This window comes from Salvia hispanica, chromosome 3, assembly GCF_023119035.1.
Source record: "Salvia hispanica cultivar TCC Black 2014 chromosome 3, UniMelb_Shisp_WGS_1.0, whole genome shotgun sequence".
Lineage (NCBI taxonomy): Eukaryota > Viridiplantae > Streptophyta > Magnoliopsida > Lamiales > Lamiaceae > Salvia > Salvia hispanica.
The window spans coordinates 42,544,450-42,568,553 of record NC_062967.1 but is presented as its reverse complement, the minus strand read 5'-3'; the positions used below and the strand labels follow the sequence as shown (position 1 = coordinate 42,568,553).

Sequence of the window (24,104 nt, the reverse complement as noted above, 5' to 3'; positions counted from 1 at the left end):
CCGATTAGCCCGCAACCCGTTAGGGCCAGACCCGAAAATCCGATGGGCTGGCCCGAAAACCCGATAAAATTTCTATCGTTCTATTTGTTTGACTCTAACTCGACACTTCATTAGTTATTTTATGATATAGACAACTAAAAAATTAACTTTCAATTTTATATATTAAATATATAAATTATATATTAAATTTTTATTAACATAATAATAGATATATAAATTAGAAACTTCAAATTCACTAAAAAATATATTTAAATTTCTAAAAGATGCTTTAAAATTTCTTGATGTTTATGTTTTATTTTGCATAAATCTCAAATATTAGTATATGATGGTGTTTATATTTGAGTTTAAGCATATATCTCAAATATATCATAATTAAATATTTTACATTTTATAAATATAATTAATTTTCACCATTATTTATTAGATTGATCGCATGTTAATTTTATCGATAGCAACCCGATTAGCCCGCTGGGCTAGCCCGAAAACCGAGCTTCTAGGGTTAGGGTTGAACTTTGATAACCCGAAGAAAATCACAACCCGATTAGCCCGCACCCGATTGACCCGCAACCCGAATAGGGTTGGCCCGAAACCCGGTGGGCTGGCCCGATTGACATCCCTACGGTAAGTTCATGACTTTTTATGCAACATTTAAAGTTCACGGAAAAAACCAAACTATATTGAAAGTTCATGACTTTACAGACAATTTGCCCAAAATAAATCATCTTCTTCCCAACCAACTTAATATCAACTTTGCTTTCGTGATCTAAGTGTGCCATAAACTGAATACACAACACACACACACTAGTTTCTTTAATTTGAAATTTATTAAAAATATCAAAATTGACAATAAAACAATGAAACCTACTATTTACAAATTTTTTTGGGAAACCCTAGAAACTCAAGTAGATAAAAAAAAAACTACAAAAATTAAAATAAAATTCGAAAAAACTGATAAATGTCGATTTCGACTCTCAAAGGTGTTAGGTGGCCAAAATCCAGTGTACGTCATGCAAAAACGATGAGTTTGACTCGTCAACCAGTCACAATTTCAAAGTATTTATCGATTAACTCTAATTCGACGATTTCCTTCTCAAAATACGTTTTTGTGTAAACCTTATTTCTAGGTGTTACAATTATCTTAAAATAATATTATCCTTAAAATTTATATGATTCAAAACCTAGAATAATTGGCATTCCAACTCTAGTAAAGTGGGGTATGTTACATTTGAACTTAAATAATTTAAATAAAGGAAAAACAAATAAATTTGAGCAAAATTTTAATCTTTTTAGGGCAAATAGACAAAAAATATCATAAAAATTGGTCTATCCTACAAATTTCTAAAATTGCTAATTCTATCTGAATTTTGACATTTTACTCAATTGTCTCATAGTCTATGATTTGAGGAAATTATGTATTGCTTTTGGCAAACGAAAAATATCATGCGAACAAAATATTCGGTTATTTAAACAACTTCATTAAATATTTTTAGTCAATTATGTCTTTAATTTTTACATATGTGTATGCATTACATTGATAAATTCAAAAACGTAACATGATGAAATTTTTTGCTATGGGAAAATTGAGAAAAATATCATTTATGATATAATTGTTCATTTTTTAAAATTGCAGAGATAGACCGCAATTTGAACAAACTTCACGTTTTTTTTGCCATTTTGCCATTATTATTATTATTATTATTATTATTATTATTATTATTATTATTATTATTATTATTATTATTATTATTATTATTATTATTATTACCAAGTCATGATCCATTGTAATCTGTCCCCAAAATTTATGCTCTTCTTACTATTTATAGAAACTTTTTTTTTTGTCAGATATTACTATTACACTACTAATGGTTGGTCTCACTATCATTAACACCATTTTTTCTTATACTTTACTAATTTAGTAATAAAATTCATATCTTTCCCAAAGTCTTTATTTTTGAAGGACAGGTTGGTCTCACTATCATTAACACCATTTTTTCTTATACTTTACTAATTTAGTAATAAAATTCATATCTTTCCCAAAGTCTTTATTTTTGAAGGACAGAGGAGTATTAATGTATTCTACATATCCTACAAATTGAAGTAAAATTAAAAGAAGAGTTAAGTGTCTCTAAATTCACATTAATACATCGACATTACCATGCACCGATTTCACATCGTATTTACTTGGAAAAAAAATTACCGTAGGATAATCGATTTTTTTTTTTGAAACATCCTATTTATCATTCAAATTTTAAAAGTAAGGAATTTAACCTAAATTCATAATTTTACATTCAATTACCCCTTTAAAGAAAGTAGGTAGGGCTGTAAAATAGGTTGGAAGTCAAATTGAATTCCTTCGGTTGTAGTAGTACATATTTAGGTTGGAGTTAATTTTGCTGATGTGGGCATTATTAAGGCTCACCAAAAAAAAGACTAGATTAGAGCTTGAATACAATATCTCTATCACAAAATGCTGTTACAGTCCCAAGAAAAATGTAAGAAAACAGTCTGAAATATGATAGCATATGAAAGTGTAAAAATCAGGTTAAGTGTTAGCTTGTGACCTCACAGTCTTCTCTACCGTTTTCTTCATCTAGATTACTAAGTTATCAGCAGTTAATATAGGTACTACAACACTACGTTATAAATATATATACGTGCAACTAGACCATATACAAAAACCATGTCGGTCAAAACACTAGCGACTAGAGGATGTACGACAACATACATTTACTTGGCCGTGTTGGTTGCCGGTCTTTCCTCCACCCGGGTTTTGTTGAAAGATTGCTGCTTTTCCAACACTGGAACGACTGCTTCTGTGGTTTTCTTCGACGCATCACTTGCTCCTTCCTCAGCTCCACGCGGACTAACCAAAGTTTTCTCGATACCTTCAAACTTGGCAGTAGCCAATGGTGCAGTACCAGCAACAGTCTTGCCAGAACTAGGCCCTTCTATGGTCAGTGTGGCGGCATCGTCTCTCGAAGCATACCAAGAGTTACCACAGGAAATGCATTCCAACTGAGGACACAGGACAAAGTTGAGATAGTTATGGCAGATGGACTGCTTAAATCAGAAAATTTCTAGATAGCCTGTTTTTAGTTCTCTTTGTTGGTTGATTAATAATGAGCAGAAATTGTTTATACCGCACATGACACGACTTAATTCGAGAACGAATAAATGTTTAGGACAATTATGAAGCCGGCTAGTGATACAAATACCCATATATAATGTGTATACACAATAAACGAAATGGGAAAAGTTCCCATTTTTACGTATCATATTTTTTCTGGGGTTCACGGAAAGGAATGTTATCATTTCCAATTGCTAAAAGAAAAATTGTAAGATAAATATCAGTCTATAAAATGTATAGTGAATAATGCATCATATGTCAATCATCTACATTTCTAAATCCCTATCCTAGACGCTTCGAGTTCAGTCTATATATAATGCACTTTCTACTACTGTCGCATATTGATATTAGAGAATATAAGTTAAAAGCCAACTTAAAAACCTGATAGCGGTCACCATGCCCAGTCTGAATAATATCTGTCAAGCCCACTTGTTTCGCTGAGCATCTTGTACAAGTAGCATCCGTCATCTGATCACAACAAACAAACATCAATCAAAATAGCTTTAAAAGTCCTCAGAAAAAATATTATCATTGCTTTGCTAGTAAGAATGAAGTTTAACCAACAGACAAATAAATAGGAGCAGGAACCTGTATGCGCCCTGTTTCCTCTGGCTCTCTCTTAGCTATTTCCTCTGCAGTTAACCCCTCCTGGGGAAAGTAGAAGTATGAGAATGAAGTCTCACTTGAATTGCATATTTTGGCTTCACCAAATATGAGATGCTAGATCTTGCTATAGGTTTGCAGAATGCCCAATATGCTTGAAGCAATACAATTACACTGAACATGCCAGAAATCAATTCAAATAGTTCCTATCTTCTTTGGAGACAGGGGGAGAGGACATCGAAGTCGGTTCATATGTAAAATGATTAAGCGAAGTGCTCCCTTAATGTATGTGTACATAGAATTGACACATTCAACAAATGATAGCAATAAAAGCAACCAATAAACAAGTATTCTAGTCAGAAAACTGTCAGTCATTTGCATAACAGCAAAAAACTAACAAAAACAGCCAATAGTTGTTTATGTTCCAGCATCCACACTGGTGGACCACAAAGTAATGGCAAAAATTAAAGGGAGCAACAGACAGTACATGAAACAACAAATATTGAAAACATACTCAAAGAGGGGTAAAGGCAAGAACCTTTAACTCATTAGGTGACATATTAAGTATTTGTGCAGGTTCCAACTCCTTGTTCAGAAGACGTCGTGCCAGTACAGCATTCTGTACATTTAATTAGCAATTTTAAAAAACAAACAAAAGATAATAAGAAGACTTGCATATACAATGAAACATAATAAGAAAAGAAATACATATCATCAGGATTTCTTAGAAGCTTGTAGACTCTTTCTAGCCTGATAAGACAAGACATTTGATGGCTTACAACCCTATCATTTAGAAGCAATATATAATTTCCCAATATGAGTTGTTTAACAAGGTAAATAGATCATGACCCTTGGAAAATAATGTTTCAATGAAATAAAATAAGGCATTACGATCTTTAAGTTGTTCTTGGAAAAGTGAGAGGGCTACAAACTTATAAAATTAAGATATTGTATAGTTGCTTTTTATTATTTTGAACACAACATTATCATCAGAAACAACTCAAAACTTAGTATATTGAGTTGTGTGAAAACTGCATGACCAAATGCACTAAGAAAAGTAGCAACGGACCTTAAGATTGAATGCTAATTGACGCATCTTTTGGTTATACTTCTGAAAATCTGCACAGAGTGCTTCATGTGCCGCTTTCTCAAGAGCAACCACAGACGCAACAGCAGCATCAGGCCAGTCAAACAATACATCACCCTACAGACATATAAAGAAGAGAAAATATCAAGAGATATTCCAATTAGTCAGGTCAACATAATATATGTCAGAAGAGCATTTGAGCAAATTTTCACAATTCTGAAATGAATTTTGGAACCTTATTCGGGAATTCATTGCTCTGATCTGGGGCACCATTTTTTATCCCACCTTGTTCCTCATTATTCTGCTTACAGTCCGCTGGAGTGCACATGAACTGAATTGACTGAAGAAGTTTTTCCAGCCACCTATTACGCTGTGCTTCCCCAGTCAACATCTTAAGTTCTAACAGAATGGTGTAATATTCTGTTGCACCAGCAGGGGTACTTCCAGGAGTTTCTGCTTTGAGAGAAAATGATTTGTTGCCTTCATCTTCCCTGGAAACATCCAACGGTGAAACATTCTTCTTCCTTAAAAGACGCTTATTCTTAGTTTGGTCCTCTTGATCCATATTAGCATCATCAGGCTCAATGTCAGGTATTTCTCCAAGTCGTGCATAAGTTTTTTGAACAAGGAGGTCGATCTCATGTTGCTTGTTATCTTCATAGTCTTTATCAGTTAACTTAAAAAGCTTCCTCTGTTCAGTGTCGTATACCTTTTGCACAATGAAACCAGGGTGTTCTTTGCGGTCAGGGATTCGCTTATTTCGAGGTATGAAATGCACAACACATTTATGCATGACAGATTCTGCAGGCACTTCATCTCTGTGGAAGCTATAGAACAGTTCCCTAGTATCTCGTGATTGCCAATTTCCACCAGTTTTTTTTTCAGCCTCCTCTGGACGATAGAACCACTGCCCTGTTACCATCATACTCCTTCCATCCTGTTTTTGAGCAATATCCTGTAAACCAAAGCAAGAACTTTAAACAAATACAACTGGCATAAAAACAAGTTTCTGAAACAACGTAACATGAACCACTTTAAGAAAATGAAACAATAAACTAAAGAAGCCAATAAGATCGAAATGATGTTGGTAGTCTACTTGTTCTTCCAAGCGCAAGATAACCCCAAGAGATTGTGGGTTTTATCTATCAAGCAACACAGATGTAGAGAACAGATCAGTTACCTTTACCAAATGAAAAATACAAAGAGATCCTCAACTTGAACCTTCAAATGTTCCGGGGAAGAAAATCATAATGGGCATTTATGGGAACTCAATTGTCTTTAAACTTCAAATAGGATATACTAAAAGACTATCATCACAATCCAGAAGCAGTAATGAGTTACTTAAGTTGCTAAACTACACTAAGTGCCAAAACCTGGATCTGCCAATTCAAGTAACATCTTTAAATTGAACAGGAATGAGGAAACATCTTTAAAGTATTATATTGAACAGCACTCATCAAACATCATGAATTACTGAGCATTTCTAGTTTCTACACATCAGATAGTCATCAAAAGTTGTGTGTCTCCTTGTGTGCATGTGTGGGTGTGACTAAGAGAAAGAGAGATCACCTTTATAATGGCAACGTAAGGCTTCTGATTTCCTTTCTCAGGGACCAAAAGCACCGGATCCTCCTAAAGATGATATAACAAAATGAACTTTAAATCAAAGAAGCAAAAGGTCTAGGGTTTTGAGTTGAGTTGTGTCATACAAAAGATTGACATCCAAACATGAAAATGTAATTTTCCCATATGAGCTAGGGTTTTACACACTTAGCACAAAGAGATCCATGTTTAATCTAGCTACAGAAATAATACTAAAACAGTTTTAATAGTATCAAACATGTAAGCATTCTCTTCAAAGAGATCCATGTCTAATCTAGATAAGAAATTTACCGTGGTTGTCTACTCATCAATTCTACCAAAAGAAGGAAATTACAAGCAACAAAAAAGAAAGTAGCGCAATTTCAAAATTGGCATGAAGAGAAAATATGAAACTCACGAGCTGATACTGAAAACCATCGTACTCAAAGGAGTCGAAGTGAGTCCGCCTCCCTCTCCCTTTGCCGGAGGACCTAATCGGCTCTCCCACCGGTACCGCCTCGAGTTCCTCCTGCTCCTCGGTCTCACTGGAGGGCTCCGGCTCGGGCATGTCGCTACTCTTCTTCTTCTTTTTCTTGTACTGCTCTCTCATCCTGGCCTCCTCAATTTCCTCCTCCTCCTCCTCCTCGTCAAAAGGGAGGTGAAACTTCTTTCGCTTCCGAATATCGCCATCCGATCGGCGAGGCGGCAGTGCGGCGTCGTCGTCGTCGTCGCTAGTAGGCACCTGCCGTCGATTCCTCATTTGATTTGGGCGGAATTATAGAGCCGTTTTTTGCTATATTTTATTCGCTTCTGTTTCGTTGCTTTTAACGATTTTAAAACGTGGTTGAAATTATTTCTATGAAATAAATAAAAAAAACGAGCTGAAATTACACAAAAACTATCTACATCTAAGAATATTTACTACCTCATAGGTATACGCCCCCGTTTGATAAAATTAAAGAGAACCGAGAAAAAGTGTTCCATTTTAATAAATAAATGGAGCTATTTTCCGTGGATACCACAAAATAGAAAAATAAAGCTATTTTTTTTATGGACGGTGAGAGCATATTTTTTTAAATCTCGTGCTTAAAAGAAATCAATCACTTATTATGGAACGGAGGAAGTATTACTTTTTCTCGTGGAAAAAATAAACTCCATGGTATATTAAACCTATCTAAGCAAGTATTCTAATCCATGGAAACATATTGTAATAATAATAATAATAATGGGCTACAAAAAAACTATAATTAGCATTTCAATATAAAAATATTATCATAATCAAGTTGTATAGGAATCGGAAACAATATCACATGCGAACCCACTTATGTTACCAAAAAATTTACTAAAATCATCTCCAAAGGAGAAAAGTAAATTGAGAAGATATATTTATTTTTTACCTTCTCAAAAAATAATTATAACTTCTTAAAAAAGAAATGGACTCCAAAAAAAGAAAATAAATTAAAAAGACAAATAAAAATAATTAATTTACCTTTTATACCAAGAAGAGATCAGGATACCTTCTCAAAATAAAAGAAAGTATAATACCTCATCAAATACCATTTTTTTGCTGCATTGAAATTTCATGAAAAAGAGATAAATATGATAGTAGTTACTCCTATTTCTCTTTAGCTCTTTCATTTACCCTTTTCCTTATAGATGCTATAAGAAACTTCAAATGCCTAATAAATGTGCTGCTTTCTCATGCTACAAAAATAACCTTCAACAATTGTCAAAAAATCTGCGAGGGAATATCAATAATGCACTCCAAAGGTAATCTCTAGAAAACAACTAAGTTCGAGGACAAAATTCGTAGTACATCAGGAAAAAACCCACATTAAACTTAACATGTCAGCCAAGGAACAAGAGTTTTTTAGGGGATAAATCAGCACTATCTCAACACTTAACTTGATCAAGCCATTCTGCATCCAACCAAAACAGCAGCAGATAGCAATGGTGTCTTTCCTTTTCTTGAGAGCCAGCCTTGGTTGAGAATCATAAGATAATTTCATTTACAGACCAATGATGCGATCCAGTCAGCTCTCACTCTGGAATCATATTCTCATTGTCTGCATCACCTTCTTGCTCGATTGTGGGCTTTGATGGGCCCTGAGCTCCAGGGGCTTGCTTCTTCTTGATGCCACTCACTATATCGTCGATTCTCAAAAGCATGCAAGCAGCTTCAATGGCGGTCTTAAATGCCTGAGCCTTCACAGTGTATGAATCCCATATCTATACATACAGGAAATTGATCAAATGGATAAGGGGAACTAATTCAGGATGATTTAAAAGTTAAAATCATGTTATAGATCCAAGAGGCTCATCTCAACGCACCATACATGATTTAAACAATTCAAAAGGATAGGAGAAATCCAAGTCCAAGGGAAAGGAAGAGAGGTACCCCCAAAACTCACCTTACGTTCTTTCATGTCAGTAATTTCACCAGTATTTCCATCTATGCCAATCCAAGCGTTTTCACCACTTCCATGCTAAAAAAGAGAAATATACAGATATTAGATAAGAACAGAGAACTTGAAGCTTGTCCAGAACATACATAGTAAGGATAACTTGCCTTTCCTTGCAAGGCAGTCATGGTCCGAATCACATTGACTCCACAATTCTGAGCCAATGTTCTTGGAATTGCCTCAAATGCAATTGCAGCAGCTTCATAAGGCCACTGCTCAGATTCAAACGACAAACAACAGAATGTCAAAACCACATCAGGAAACTGACATGCAAAGTCTCCTTATATCCTTACTGATTAGACACATGACTTATTGGTGGTCTCACTGAAAAACTCATCGACTGAATAGTGAAACATGAGTAACTTGGATGAATGGTTTAAATGACTATTTATTTTAAAGATGCAAGACAGACTGATCAACTATTTATCATGCTTAAAATTTGAAGGAGTAACTTCTTTGGCAACCCAAGACAGCTACCGTTACATCTTGTAAATCTTATTTATGGTTTACGGATTACAAAATTCATGATCCTTACAATGATATCACGAACCAATATGTCTGCCATCAGTATAAAAGTGAAAACAATGCTATCCAGATTGTACATTCAGGATCTGAGATAGCATCTAATGCTTCACACAAAATTCTCAGTGGGGTAGACATACCTAATTGTAGGTGCAGACAAATGTTCGAGACAAATAAAGAGCAACCAATAGATAAAATCCTGAGCGATTGCTAACCTTTTCTACGCCTTCAATAGATGAGCTCTTTTGCTTTAGTGTAGCTGATACAGTCAGCTCAGTAGCGCCCCCACCTGGAACAAGTTTCGGATTCTTTATTATGTTTCTTGCCACAGACATAGCATCCTGTAGAAAACATACATATAAATTTAGAATCACAAATTGTACAAGTTACAAGTATTGGGATGCTAAACTCAACAAACATACCTGCAGATTTCTCTCCACTTCATTCAGCAGATCCTTGCTAGCACCCCTCAAAAGAATTGTGCATGCTTTTGGATCCTTGCAGTCAACAATGAAAGCAAAGAACTCATCGCCTATTTTCCTTACCTCAAAAAGCCCGGCACCAGTACCAACATCAGATTCCTGCAATTCATCAGGTCGGTTTACAATTACTGCCCCAGAAGCTTTGGCAATTCTGTTGTTATCTGTCTTCCTGAGCCTTCTGATTGCACTGACACCAGCCTTGCTAAAATAATGGCAAGCAAGATCGCTCAACCCCTTCTCAGTTATTACTAAATCTGGTTTAAACTTCAGTATTTGAGCACATAGGTTCTCAATGTACTCCTCTTCCATTTTCAGTAAGACACTCCAATCTTCTTCCTTCAACAATTCAGCATTGGTTTGGTTCTCACCTTTCTTGTACTCGAGGGGAGAATCAAGAAGAATGATTCTGGGATTTACTATCTTCCTTCTCATTTTACCAGGAGCCACAACATCCTTGTTAATCATGACCCCTTTCAAAACTTTTGAGTCTTCCAACTGACCCCCAGGAACCTTCTCCACCTTAATGTACTTCTTGATATCCACCTCACGCAATCCTTGGCCAAGTTCAACTCCTACTATGGTTGTTGCATCAATTGCCAAGTCCTGAAAGTCCAACCAAAATGCCATATAACTTTCATTTCAATTTCCAACGAGTAACAATATAAAATGAAAACACAACCCGGAACTTCAAGTAAAACAAACCCTACATTTCCTAGTGTACAAATCACCAATTGCAACATCCATCTATATATTGCATATGACAGAAAGATGAAGGCTGGGAAGGAGGAGAAGATAGACCTACTGCCCCCAGGCAGCAATTAATTATCAAATTACTTACAGCGATCAAATCCCCAAATTGACTGGTAAATTTAGTCCCAATACAACTCTTTACGAGCCCCAACATTGTTGCGCCTGCAAAATGATAGAAATACTAGAATTAGAGGTTGGAGAGAGAGTAAAATTCACATGCATTACAAATAATGGAAAAAAGCTCTGAAACAGCTATAAAACACATTATTTGAGCTATTATTTCAGTTTGGTTAGCTTTGCCCTTACTGTCTTTAAAAGAGCCACATTTATCCTTTCATTCTTCTCTATAAAGAGAGAGAACTTGTTTTCTCATCATCAAAGATATTTGGATGAAAGAAGAAATTGGGATTCGAACATAAGTGCAGAAAGTCATTTATGGGCAATTATGCTCCTGAACAAGCAGTATAGATTTCTATAGTGCTGGAATGATTAAATAGTTACGAGGTAGCTACTTTAATCTATATGAATTAAAACTATCTATGTTTGTGAGTTAAGTTAATGTGGCAAACATCTGACAATAATTCAGTTTAGATATAACATTTTATATTAAATTACAAGCAAATAATAAAAAGAGGAATGAACTTACGGTCTTTTACATCTATGGTCATTGCAACTTTGTCAAGCACAGCAATAGCATCTTCCAGACACTTGTTATAAGCTGCAGCCCAATCAAAATAAACTAGTTAGCATATATATCTGTGCATGTATTATGGATCTAATAGAAATTATTATTACCTCGACAGATGACTGTGGGATGATAATTCTTATCAATAAAAGCTTCTGCAACATGGAGCATTTCTCCAGCTTCAAACAAGATCGTTCAAAGATGAAGAGATCAGTTAATATCAAAGGAGTATTTGTTAAAAATGTGCTTATGAACGTATATGTTAGTGTTGTTTGCGTCTTTACAAATATATGCATATTCACAAATCTCCTAATGTAGTATTTCTAGTAGTCATTCATTTGAGGACCTCACGTTGAACCATAAAAGATCTAACAGGCATAGGTTCCTGCATAAAGAAAAACCTTAAAATTGGAAGGATAATGAGAGATAGGAATACTCCCTAACTCAGACACAAGCACATGCAATAAAGGTTTGTGACTGAGGTGTGTATGAGGTGAAGTATAATGTTTACCAGCATAAATATACAAACAAGTAACAGAAGTCTAAATTGTCATTTGCAGCATTGGATATGCATATGTAACTACATACATGCACCCACATAAGGCCATTTCTATATGGCACTGACTTAATGCATGATGTGAAAGAAATGTCGTAATCAGACTTAGACTCCAAGTATAGTCAAGACATACCAAGAACAATTACAGATGTCGTCCCATCTCCTACCTCCTCGTCCTGGGTCCGGCTTAGCTCAATCATTGACTGTGACCATTGAAAGAGTTAGACACAACAAAAAGGCAATCAAGTGATAAAGTTCAGTTACTTCAGTAAGGTGCATATCAACCAGGCAGTAATAGAAGATAATACATCTGTAAGCTACTTATTCCATTTGATGATATAAAGAGCTAAATCGTTCTATAAAATAAATTAATTCCAAACAAGGGAAAAAAGAGACTATGCCTTCGCTGCTGGGTGCGCAACATCTAATTCACGAAGAATAGCATTTCCATCATTTGTGACTACAATCCCTGTAGATATTCAAAGAAAGTATTTCAGAGTATGAAAACATAAGAGGTGTGATGTCTAGAATGTCACTACTTGGAAGTGAAACTCCTTCCTGATACTATTATATTCACTAAGGTGGTGGACACAGAAAAAACGATAGATCCAGAATTTTTATTTCTCTTCTCCAATCTCCACACCCTAGTTACACAGTTGAAAACAAAATGACTAGAGATATCACCTCCAGCAGCATCAAGCAGCATTTTCAACATAGATCGTGGACCCAAAGTAGTACGAATAATGTCAGCAACAGCCTGTAAATTGCGATATACTCAAGTTAATGAGAGAAGAATGAAAAAATAAATGTGTTCTTTTAAAGACAGTAAGTGCAGAGATTGAACAAGCACAACCCATTAACCTTTGCCGAATTGGCATACATGTTTTCACATACACCTTCTTTAGTGGGTACTAAGTTCTGAGTTATGGTGGTTCGTGGGAGAGTGGAACAAAATGGGATGAAAATGCAAGCTCCATGTTGAAGAAATCATTGTTCAATATTCAATAACAATTAACAACCATACCAACTAAAATTCTTGGGGAGGATGAAACCATTGTAAAACCCTTTTCCCACTACCGTCACCCCGTCCCTCTCAAAATACCAAGCACCCTTTAGTGTGCAAGCTAACAGTCTCGTTATCTCCCATTTGTATCACATAACTATAGAAAGACAAGGAATATGTGGTGGATATCATGCAAAAGACTTAGGCAGCTTGAAAAAAAAATGCTTAACAAGATATATGATTGGTCACATAAGATCCACTGTTTTGTAAGACAATAGCAATATGCTACTTCAATAATTAATTAGTAGCATAGAACCTTCAGCAGTCTAGGATACACTTCAACGTACACAGTTTTAGAAATCCTATATTAATAGTGTAGAAAATGGTCAAGAGCACCAACAATTTCTGTTAGTTGAAATCACTAAAACATGAAAGGAGAAATGTCCAGAATATCCTTGGACTGAGGTAAGCGAAGGGTTCCAATGAAACACATTCAAAATTACTTGGAATCAGATAGGGAGCAAAGAACTGAGAGGAGGGTGAAAGCCAGTACTACCTTGGATGCTTGGATATTAGCATGGTGAACCTTGGTTCCAGACTCACGCTTCAACGAATCTTCTGCTCAATGGAATGCAAAATACATTAGCAAATAAAGAGAATATAAGAGAAGAGTAACAGGTGATAAGAATCACTATGTATCCTTGCAAAATAAAAGGAAATATCGTATCTATAGCATCAATTTCAATACATTTACAGAACAATCCATACAAACATGAACGACATACAGCAAAAAGAAATGACAGATCTTTAACATTGGCATTCAATGCTCTCGATATTTTACCAAAAACCAAAAAAAGGCATTAATTCAGATTAATTCAAGCAGTTCATTGAACACTCAAAACTCGCACCACACAATGCATCTGAAAGTAGAAAATACGGACTACAGCGTGACATGAACAGAGGTCACTGAACCTCGACAAACCCTAGACTCACTCAAAATCCTAAAAAAGCTTCAAAATGTAGCATGAATTAGTGAATTGGATCCACGGTTACTTAAATCAACAGAAAATAATAACAATAATAAATAAAAGAAGAACGAAAATCAAAGTGAAGAGCGAGAAGTGAGGCATAGAAAAAGAGTTACTGAGGACGAGGACTGGCGCATGCATCTTGAGTTTGGATTTGAAATTGCAAGATCAGTAAGAGAAGAGTGAAGATCGATTCGGAGGAATCAAATGGAAGAAAAGGCGCTTCTTTTGTAAACCCTGGAAATTGAACGAGGGCTGAGACAGTGAGAGTGAGGGTATGTATATGCTGAGTATATTTGTGCGACCCTACCAAAATAAATTTGTGTTTTGTGGGACGTGGTAATTGCACCATAGATACAAAATTTCTAACAATGTTTCAAATTAATATAAAATATTTATATGTTAATATAAAATATTTTAAATTAACATATATGTTACGAAAGGTTTGATTAGTGTTTCAAATTAGTATATATTATTAAAAACAACTAACACCGTTACCTTTATCTTATTTCTAATCCTATTCATTCCAAAATTATTTGTTATTTTTCATTCTATTCGCATATTTGTCTGAGAATTATATTAAAACGCGATATGTGCAATAAAATACTCACGGCTTTGAGATCAAAAGTAAGGCAGAAAACCGCATAGCACTCAGCTTTCTTTTCACTTCCCTCCGCCTTTACTGCCTCGGCACTGGCTGAACTTCACTGCACAATCAGAACCATCAAAATATAAAAAATCCTATCAACTTCACTCAATAAAAAATAGCAGCGAAAATTTGATGACATTTCAGCAAAAAGAGACTTACATGGACGTGTTAGAGCACCTTATTTCGGCCGGAGACGGAGACGGCGATACCCGAAAATTCTCGTTGATCCAAGGTCATTTGATGCGAATAGGATGAAAAATAACAAATAATTTTGGAGTGAATAGGATGCAAAATAAAATAAAAATAACGGTGTTAGTGGTTTTTAACAAAATGTACTAATTTGAAACATTAATTAAATCGTTTGTATGATATATGCTAACTTGAAACTTTTTGTATTAATTATCCCACCATTTATTAATAGAATAAGCCTCGAGTTTTGTGGCATATAGGAAATTAACATGAACCTTATTTTTGTAATAAAATAAGTGAAATGACTTAATAGAATATATGAATATGTTAAAAATAGTAAGTGAATACTCTAAAATAAAAATATGAGATCTTTAATACTGCTATAAGAGGAGGAGTGATCAATTGCTAACTACAACTAATTTAAGGCCATAGGATTTTAGAAAACGTGTGGTCTACAATTTGTCACGTGTAATTTTCGTTTTTATTAATTAAATCGAAAAAGATAAAAAAAAACTTCAAATTAGGGTTTTGGATGAAAATGTCAATATAGTGTTCCGAAAATATCAACACAATGCTTTGAGAATGTCAACACAATGCTTTAAAAATGTTAACTCATTGCTTATATTGACATTCTACATGTATTATATCGACATATTTTATATAGTATGTTACATTTCTGCTTGTACGAAAAAATTAAAAAAATTTGAATTTTTTTTCAAATTTTGACGTCGGAACATATGCATGTATGATATCGTTGGAATCTTTATGAAATTATCTTTAATTTGATATATGTTATATGAATTTAAAGTTTTGGGATTTCTTTTAAAAGTTAGTTATAACTAAACATGTAGTTAATTGACATTAATACCCCTATTGATATTTTTTGGAATTAATCATATGACCTTATTGACGTTTTTCGTTGATCGTATTGACATTTAGGGATTAATGATCTAAGCCCTTAATTTGAATATCTAATGGCTATTATTTAGTGAGAAATTTCGGAATAAGGGATTAATTTCGCTGACCTTTCGTAATTAGGGATTCAATTCGCTGACCTTTCGTAATTTGGGATCGAGACATACGTATTCTTCATAATAAGGGATTTTTGATATTTTATCTTATTTATGTTCTTTTTTAATATTATTTCTCTGATACCATTTATCAATTGCCTAAATTAACCCCTTCAAATTTTTACCTAAATTCTAATACTCCATAAAAAATTCAGTGCCGTTTCTGTCCCAAATCACCTGCCTCCACCCTTCTCCTCTCCCCTATACGGCGCCTCCACTCTTCACTGCCTTCATCGCCTCTTTTCCTCACTCCAGACTGGAGGCAGGTTTGACTTCATGCTAATTTACTTTAAACTTGTTCTCCTCGATCACGGCATCGGATTCGGATTCATCGTCGAAAACAGATGAAACCTGCAGCAACTTGGACAAATATAGCTGTGCATTCTCAATCTTGTGGTTGTCTTTGTGAGGCTCAATATCGTTTTTCTTGCTGAACAGTCCGTAAGAAACGGCGATGCCCACAAAAATGAGCTGCAGTCTGCAGAAGCTCCCAGCTTGTGAAGAAATCAGGAGCCAGAGAAGGGAAAAGTGGGACCAAAACTAGGAAAAGTATGACAAGGGCAGCCTTATATAGAAAAAAACTTACTTTGTTTTTCATGATCAGAGGGTGATTTGGTTTGGGTTTTGGGAGCTGCATCTGCCACGGATGATTTGGTGAACAAGTCTAGGTTTTGCAGATTGAAGATAGGAAAGAAAGAAAATTAAAAAGAAAGAAGAATGAGAAGAAGGAGAAGGTGAAGGTGATATACAGGAAGTGAAGAGTGGAGGCGTCGTGTAGGGGAGAGGAGAAGGGTGGAGGCAGGTGATTTGGGACAGAAACGGTGCTGAATTTTTTATGGAGTATTAGAATTTAGGTAAAAATTTGAAGGGGGTAATTTAGGCCATTGATAAATGGTCAGAGAGAAATAATATTAAAAAAGAACATGAATAAGATAAAATATCAGAAATCCCTTATTATGAAGAATACGCATGTCTCGATCCCAAATTATGAAAGGTCAGCGAATTGAATCCCTAATTACGAAAGGTCAGCGGAATTAACCCCTTATTCCGAAATTTCTCTTATTTAGTTGTAGTTAGCAATTAAGTTATGAGTTAGCAATATAACACTCCCCGCTATAAGAGACTGTTGAGGCAGTACTAATTTTTTTGTTACAGGACAAATCTCAAATTAATTAAACTTAGGAAATAAATAGGATCTGAAGTAATTTTGAGTGGTTGGCATGTATTTAAAGTATTTAAGTATTTTTGGTCTTAATTAAATCTGTGAAAATATTTTAAGTTGATTAGTTATAAGATGGTTTATACTTTGTATAATATTCCTATGATAAATTGATAGTAGAACATAAGTATTAAGTATTTGGAAATAAAATGGTAAAATAAGTACTCCATAACTAATTAATTTAGTAATTTACAAAGAAAATGAATTAGACTGAAATTATTTTAATCAATCACTATCACACTATATAAACATCATTAATAACATGCTTTCTTCAATTGATTCCAATGGTTACTAAACATTTCATTGTAAGATTTTTTTTTTTTTTGTTTTCAATAATTTTTATCTAATATGATTTGATTTGATAGGATAAAAAAAAACAAAAAAAACTTGCGTGCATGTGTTCATCAAACACTTTCTTGTGCTTTAGATAAGTCATATGTTTGTCATGATTCAATGCTTTCATTTTGAAAACTCGAACTAAGATATCTTGCTTATCTTCTAATCTTAAGTTATGCATCTACCTGACTACCTCTAATGAAATAAGAAAAACCTCTTCTTGTTCAGATAAGAGAAATTTTGTAGAGTTATTGTCACTCTTCACTTTCACAACTTATGTTAAAAATTGTTGATAATTGATGAAAACCTTGTTTAGTGTATGTGTTGAACGTTTTTTTAATTAAGCTACACACAATATTAACTAAATCAGTCACCCCTATAACCATTGATCATACCATATAAATTCAACGGTCATGGAATATTCAAATCAATCAACTCATTTTCCATGTCAGTTTTAATAAACTGAACCTATAATCGGTGGAAAATCGACATCTCGATTAAAGTTCATGATATTATTTATCAAATTTGAAGCTAATGGGCAAAATATAAATTTCAAAAGTTGCCAATAACATTGCATGCCAAGTTAAATCTGAACTTTAAAATAGAGAATGGAGGGGAGTATTGAGATTAGAGAGACAATACTTAAATTCGAAGTCATTGTCTTACCAAAAGGGGATTCTAATTTCTACACGATACCAATTGGAACAATAAATGTCGTTTTTTTGGCTATTTCTTCCACATCTTGTAAACCACACAAATCAGGAAAGACATGCGTGTTAACATTCAACACAAAATAAAAATCTCCTCTTTCATTCTCTTTTCTCTGTAATTTATTGGCTTCCCCTCATCAAAACTATCCACCCACCCAGGTTTGAGGCTTCTCTCCTTTTAATTCCAAAGCATAGGCGATTGTTTCCTTTGCCTGATCGGAGTTCAATTAGCTAGAATCATTCAGTTTTTCTGTGCATATAAGATATTCCCCCTTTTTAAGTATTCTGTTCGAGCTGTAGGAATCTAGGGGCGTTTCTATTGTTGTAATTTATTGTCTTTGCTGGGTGGGGCGTAGCTTAATTCATCAATTAGGGTATTCAATTTGATGGAGTATTAGTGAAGCTGGAATCTTTACAGGTTTGAATTGTATTGTTATTGCGTGCGATTTATCATTACCTTTGGATTGATTAGTTTTGAAGAATTAGCTTAAATAGTTGGTACGGGAACCTAATTGATTTGCGAAACAAATATAGAATTAGGCTCTTGTTGATTACCACAAGAGGATGGTGGATTCAATAGCTGCAACGTCTCTCTTAGGGCACCGGCCGATTTTTAGTAGCTATAATTGGAAATATGCTGCCAACAAGCATAACTGCCGCCTGTCTTTTACCAAGTTAGTGGATAGGAAAGATGGTTTCTCATCTCCGGTGCGAAGATGGCATGTCAAACACCCGATTAGGTCTGTGATAAAGGCTCAGGCTGCTGAATTGACTAGGGAGACACACTCCTATCGCGAGGAAGACCGAATACCTAGAGGGTTTAGGCCGGGGATTGACTCTGGTGTGGATAGTCGGCCGGGGCTGTGGCCACCGGAAAACAAGGCTGACAACCCTGGCCTTAAGAATCCGTTGCTTCGACATGAGAGGATGGGTTGTGGTTGGCTAGGTGCTATATTTGAGTGGGAAGGGGTGTTGGTTGAGGACAATCCGGATCTTGAGAAGCAAGCTTGGTTGACTCTTGCGCAGGAAGAAGGGAAGTCGCCACCACCGGCCTTTATGCTTAGGCGAATAGAAGGGATGAAGAACGAGCAGGCTATAGCAGAGGTTCTCTGCTGGTCTAGGGACCCGGGGGTGTTGAAAAGGATGGGGTCTAGGAAGGAGGAGATTCACCAAGCTCTGCAGGGCAGTATGTACAGATTCCGGTCTGGCTCCGAGACGTTCTTGAACGTTCTGGTGCATCACAAGGTGCCTGTGGCGTTGGTCTCCACCCGGCCTAGAAAGTCTCTTGAAAGGGCCATTGCAGTGATCGGCATTGAAGGAGTCTTCAGTGTCATTGTCACTGCCGAGGATGTCTACAGAGGGAAGCCTGATCCGGAGATGTTCATGTACGCAGCGCAGCTCCTGCAGTTCATACCCGAACGGTGTATAGTGTTTGGGAACTCGAATCTTACAGTTGAGGCCGCACACGATGCACGGATGAAATGTGTTGCTGTTGCCAGCAAGCACCCCGTGTACGAGCTTGGGGCGGCTGACCTTGTGGTCCGGCACCTTGATGAGCTCTCGGTGGTTGACTTGAAGAACCTTGCTGACATCGAGGCAATGGAGCTGGAGCCGGAGTTGGAGATGGAGGTAGAGGCTGAAGACGACCGACCTCCTTCGACATCAGTAGGTGTATATGATGATTTCTGGTGATACTCTACCCAAATGTACAGGATGTTCTAGTTCTTGGGCATGTACACCTACTTTATCATGTGTTGTAGACCAAAATACAAATTTGCAAAGGAGAAAAAAGTGTGTAGAAATGCAGAAGGTAGTCTACATTGGGTTACCATGTGCACTATCATGTATGTAGAATGTTTATAATTAATAATATGTATATGCTTTTACACTATATTTGTTTCAAATATATCCGTATTTCCTTTTCCCCTATAGTAGTAGGTCATTGTATAGGATAAAATAGATACTGGATGAAGCTCTTAAGAAACTAGAATCATAGGCTTGAACAACAAACAATGTTCAAACTTTTTAAATTAATTTTGCAAGCTTAAAACTGTCTGTATCAATATGAATGTATGATGAGATAATTAATATGAATGGTGTAATTACCCCAATAATATATGTAGTCAGTGTTGATTGTTGTTGCTACCGACAGTCTGCAAGACTGGTTGGCTGAACTACTTCACCAAATGGGACTGCGATAGTAATTAAATTAATTTTTTTAAAATAAAATTCATGGGAATGTTTTCATGAATAATGTACTACTGAATATTTTACAAAAACTGTTGATTGTGATTTGTGGCATCAAGTTGTGGAACCAAATATCTGGCATGCTTAATAAAACAACAATGAAAATAGCAAATGCCATATCTGCCTCTCTGGCTATTCACTGACAATCTGGTTATACATTTACTCTCAATACTAGTAGTAATTAACAAGGAACAGCGAATCATAGTACTCCACACCTTCAAATTTTCCATATCATTCTGTGTCTGTTAAATCAAGGAACAGTTAATTAGGCTATTTAACAACTGCTAATTAAAGGCCCTGCACTAACTGTAGAATTAAATCAACTACAAATGCAATGTAACAGAGAAACACGTGATTAAAAAATACTAGTGCTACTTAAATTTGCCTAAAAATGAATTATGGCTTTCCTATAATCATATTTTAACAAGCTGGAGATGAGAGAGAAGTTTGCAATAAAAATAGAGATATGAATCAACACTGATTGATTTGCATCAATAATTGAATTCCTGTACCTTCTTCTTTCTCAATTAATTAAGATGCCACAAGTTGGCAACCGACGATTACTATGTCTAAACTCATTCTTTATCATTAAGGAACACTAATTTTCACCTAAGATTAGTGATTGATTAACAATTACATCACATCCCACCCTCCAAAATATGATTTCTAAATCTCATACCATCTCCATACACTTGACCTCATACTGATTTTTAAGCTCGATATTAAAAATATTAGGAGTAAAATATGATAAGCAATTATCTATATTATTTACTAGTTAAAATTTCCAACCAACCTAAACTTCAAGAAACAAGTACTATGAAATTCAATATGCCTAAAAACAACATAAAATGCTTTTTTGAATGACAAAAATCAACAAAAAAAATTATTAATTAGTTGGCTGAAAATTATGACTTGGACCATTAAATGAACAAAAGTAGATCATAAGTACAGACTATATTTATATTATGAATAAGTCATTCTATAATAGTGGAAGAGCTTCTTTTTGACACGTGATTTAAGAAAAAATTGTGTTAAGTGGGTTAAGTAAAACAAAAATAAAGTAAAAAATGAAAAAAGGTAGAAAGAAGAAGGGAGAATAAAGTAAAAGAGAGTTAAGTGAGAAGAAATGTGTTGACTTATTACTTAAAAGAAAATGATTCCACTATTATAGACCATACAAAAATGAGAAAATGACTTCACTACTATAAAACGGAGGGTAGTAGTAATCTAAAAATAGCAAATAATTTTATGGGAGATTCCCTATTTCGCTTGATTAGTGCATAACATATGTAACGATGTCATAGAAAGCTGTGTGAATTGGTCTAAGGGAGAGTGGTAAAGTTCGAGGCTTAAGATCTTGGGTTCAATTTCACTGTGACACAACCTATTTGCCTGAAAAAAAAACATTGGATATCGAACAAAAATCAAATTTCACCATACAAATATCGTGAAAATGGTGGGTGCCATAAATGGTTGATTGAATGTATATATTTAGACAAGGTCTTTAATGGGACTATAGGAAGAAAGAGATAGTTGGGATGATCTTGGAATTTTATGCAGCCCACATGAGATATGATGATGCAGTTAGTTGCCTTGTCTCCTTCCCTTCCAGCTCAGAATCTTTGATGGTGGCTGAAAAACAAGCCCACATGAAATTATTGCTTCTAACCTTATCTCATATTCATATATGAAAAATAAATATCAATGTCTCAATCATGCATACTATAATCATCTCCACACCCTATTAATTAATTTGGTTTCCATCCACCAAAGACACACAAACATTGCATTTACACAAAGAGAGAAAAATGAGAGAAATTCTTCACATTCAAGCAGGCCAATGTGGCAACCAAATTGGTGGCAAGTTTTGGGAAGTGGTGTGCGCAGAGCACGGCATCAACGAGCTCGGAAACTACGTGGGGACGTCGAAAAATGAGCTCGAGAGGGTCAATGTTTACTACAATGAGGCTAGCGGAGGGAGGTACGTGCCTCGGGCGGTGTTGATGGACCTCGAACCTGGCACCATGGACAGCCTCAGGACCGGTCCTTACGGCAAGATTTTCCGTCCCGATAACTTCGTCTTCGGCCAGAATGGGGCCGGTAATAATTGGGCCAAGGGCCACTACACCGAGGGAGCCGAGCTCATCGACTCCGTTCTCGATGTTGTCCGTAAAGAAGCTGAGAACTGCGACTGCTTGCAAGGTATGTTACATTTTGTATTTCACTATTACTCAAAGCATGTTCACAATTTGCCAATTGTTTACATTTTCATATTCTATCACCAAAGAATTTACAAATTGTGTTACATCGGGTATTTTACTAGTATTTCCTTTGTTACTACTTGTTAACCAATTTTTTTTTTTTTAACCTTCCTTATAAGTAACTCAATTTTCTTTTTTGGTAAAAATCTCTCTCTCTATTTAACTGTCTCACTTTCTTAAGTCTCGTGCCGAAAACAAATGCCTCAACTAATGAGTGACAAAGGTAGTATTATTGAAACTTGTTAAACGATTGCAGGATTTCAGATATGCCACTCGTTGGGAGGCGGCACAGGGTCCGGGATGGGGACTCTCCTCATCTCAAAGATCCGAGAAGAGTACCCGGACCGCATGATGCTGACATTCTCCGTGTTCCCCTCGCCCAAGGTCTCCGACACAGTGGTGGAGCCCTACAACGCCACCCTCTCCGTCCACCAGCTAGTCGAGAACGCCGACGAGTGCATGGTCCTCGACAACGAGGCCCTCTACGACATCTGCTTCCGCACCCTCAAACTCACAAACCCAAGCTGTAAGTCTCCATTCCCTAAGACCAAGTCAAAGTGTCTGTTTTTTAAAGTTTCATTTACCTTTTTATTTTATTTTAAATAACTGGACCTCACACTCTACTAAATCATTACACACATTTCACTACACAGTTGGCGATCTGAACCACCTGATCTCGACAACGATGAGCGGGGTGACATGCTGCCTCCGGTTCCCGGGGCAGCTGAACTCCGACCTCCGGAAGCTAGCGGTGAACCTGATCCCGTTCCCGCGGCTCCACTTCTTCATGGTGGGATTCGCGCCACTGACGTCGCGCGGGTCCCAGCAGTACCGGGCGCTGACGATCCCGGAGCTGACGCAGCAGATGTGGGACGCGAAGAACATGATGTGCGCGGCGGACCCGCGGCACGGGCGCTACCTAACGGCGTCGGCCATGTTCCGGGGGAAGATGAGCACGAAGGAGGTGGACGAGCAGATGATAAACGTGCAGAACAAGAACTCGTCCTACTTCGTGGAGTGGATCCCGAACAACGTGAAGTCGAGCGTGTGCGACGTGCCTCCGACGGGGCTGGCGATGTCGTCGACGTTCGTGGGGAACTCGACGTCGATACAGGAGATGTTCCGGCGCGTGTCGGAGCAGTTCACGGTGATGTTCAGGAGGAAGGCGTTCCTGCATTGGTACACGGGGGAGGGGATGGACGAGATGGAGTTCACGGAGGCGGAGAGCAACATGAATGATCTGGTGTCGGAGTATCAGCAGTATCAGGATGCGAATGCTGATAATGAGCAGCAGGACTATGAGGATGATGATGTGGAACAGGAAGAGGATGCTATTGGAAATTGATTGATTCATCATTCACATTCACACCCTTTGCTTTCGTTTCTTTGCTTCAATATTGCTGCTTAATTTGATTCTGGTTTTCATTTTCGTGTGCGTGTATATGCTTGAATCCACGAATAATGGTGGTGATTTATGTTTTTTGTGATTATATCTTCCTAATTTATTCATTACTGCTTATTTTGTGTACTCCCAGAG

At 36.2% G+C, this 24,104-nt stretch overlaps 4 protein-coding genes across 4 annotated transcripts; 2 read left to right on the top strand and 2 right to left on the bottom strand.

Annotated features, from left to right (window-relative positions):
* Positions 1 to 2,493: 2,493 nt before the first annotated feature.
* On the bottom strand, positions 2,494 to 7,205 carry LOC125215763. The gene is made up of 8 exons (XM_048117299.1): positions 6,817 to 7,205; positions 6,387 to 6,449; positions 5,053 to 5,772; positions 4,800 to 4,934; positions 4,269 to 4,349; positions 3,716 to 3,775; positions 3,509 to 3,595; positions 2,494 to 3,015 (listed from the first exon to the last, which is right to left on the bottom strand). The coding sequence occupies exons 1-8, from the start codon at positions 7,156 to 7,158 to the stop codon at positions 2,728 to 2,730; spliced, it is 1,776 nt and encodes a 591-aa protein (XP_047973256.1). The 5' UTR covers positions 7,159 to 7,205; the 3' UTR covers positions 2,494 to 2,727.
* Positions 7,206 to 8,137: 932 nt separating this feature from the next.
* LOC125214923 (T-complex protein 1 subunit gamma-like) lies at positions 8,138 to 14,167 on the bottom strand. The gene is made up of 13 exons (XM_048116156.1): positions 14,003 to 14,167; positions 13,415 to 13,476; positions 12,540 to 12,612; positions 12,257 to 12,324; positions 11,989 to 12,058; positions 11,410 to 11,478; positions 11,261 to 11,332; positions 10,703 to 10,776; positions 9,805 to 10,467; positions 9,598 to 9,723; positions 8,968 to 9,072; positions 8,810 to 8,884; positions 8,138 to 8,627 (listed from the first exon to the last, which is right to left on the bottom strand). The coding sequence occupies exons 1-13, from the start codon at positions 14,025 to 14,027 to the stop codon at positions 8,439 to 8,441; spliced, it is 1,671 nt and encodes a 556-aa protein (XP_047972113.1). The 5' UTR covers positions 14,028 to 14,167; the 3' UTR covers positions 8,138 to 8,438.
* Positions 14,168 to 18,091: 3,924 nt separating this feature from the next.
* Positions 18,092 to 19,950, top strand: LOC125215385 (5-amino-6-(5-phospho-D-ribitylamino)uracil phosphatase, chloroplastic-like). The gene has a single exon (XM_048116789.1). It carries the CDS (start codon positions 18,624 to 18,626, stop codon positions 19,749 to 19,751), a length of 1,128 nt encoding a protein of 375 aa, XP_047972746.1. The 5' UTR covers positions 18,092 to 18,623; the 3' UTR covers positions 19,752 to 19,950.
* Positions 19,951 to 22,072: 2,122 nt separating this feature from the next.
* LOC125214316 (tubulin beta chain-like) lies at positions 22,073 to 24,095 on the top strand. Its single transcript, XM_048115283.1, has 3 exons — positions 22,073 to 22,508; positions 22,824 to 23,093; positions 23,221 to 24,095. The coding sequence occupies exons 1-3, from the start codon at positions 22,115 to 22,117 to the stop codon at positions 23,910 to 23,912; spliced, it is 1,356 nt and encodes a 451-aa protein (XP_047971240.1). The 5' UTR covers positions 22,073 to 22,114; the 3' UTR covers positions 23,913 to 24,095.
* Positions 24,096 to 24,104: the final 9 nt, after the last annotated feature.

Bases quoted from the DNA above. Each gene is read 5' to 3' on its own strand.
- LOC125215385 (XM_048116789.1), top strand. From the start codon at position 18,624: ATGGTGGATTCAATAGCTGCAACGTCTCTCTTAGGGCACCGGCCGATT.
- LOC125214316 (XM_048115283.1), top strand. From the start codon at position 22,115: ATGAGAGAAATTCTTCACATTCAAGCAGGCCAATGTGGCAACCAAATT. The intron at 22,509-22,823 runs GTATGTTACATT...AAACGATTGCAG, and splicing joins GAACTGCGACTGCTTGCAAG to GATTTCAGATATGCCACTCG. The intron at 23,094-23,220 runs GTAAGTCTCCAT...TTCACTACACAG, and splicing joins CAAACTCACAAACCCAAGCT to TTGGCGATCTGAACCACCTG.
- LOC125214923 (XM_048116156.1), bottom strand. From the start codon at position 14,027: ATGCATGCGCCAGTCCTCGTCCTCA. The intron at 11,479-11,988 runs GTATGTCTTGAC...TCTTGTTTGAAG, and splicing joins GACATCTGTAATTGTTCTTG to CTGGAGAAATGCTCCATGTT. The intron at 11,333-11,409 runs GTAATAATAATT...ATTGGGCTGCAG, and splicing joins TCCCACAGTCATCTGTCGAG to CTTATAACAAGTGTCTGGAA.
- LOC125215763 (XM_048117299.1), bottom strand. From the start codon at position 7,158: ATGAGGAATCGACGGCAGGTGCCTACTAGCGACGACGACGACGACGCC. The intron at 5,773-6,386 runs GTGATCTCTCTT...TTTGGTTTACAG, and splicing joins CTTACGTTGCCATTATAAAG to GATATTGCTCAAAAACAGGA. The intron at 3,776-4,268 runs GTTCTTGCCTTT...TACTTTCCCCAG, and splicing joins TGTCACCTAATGAGTTAAAG to GAGGGGTTAACTGCAGAGGA.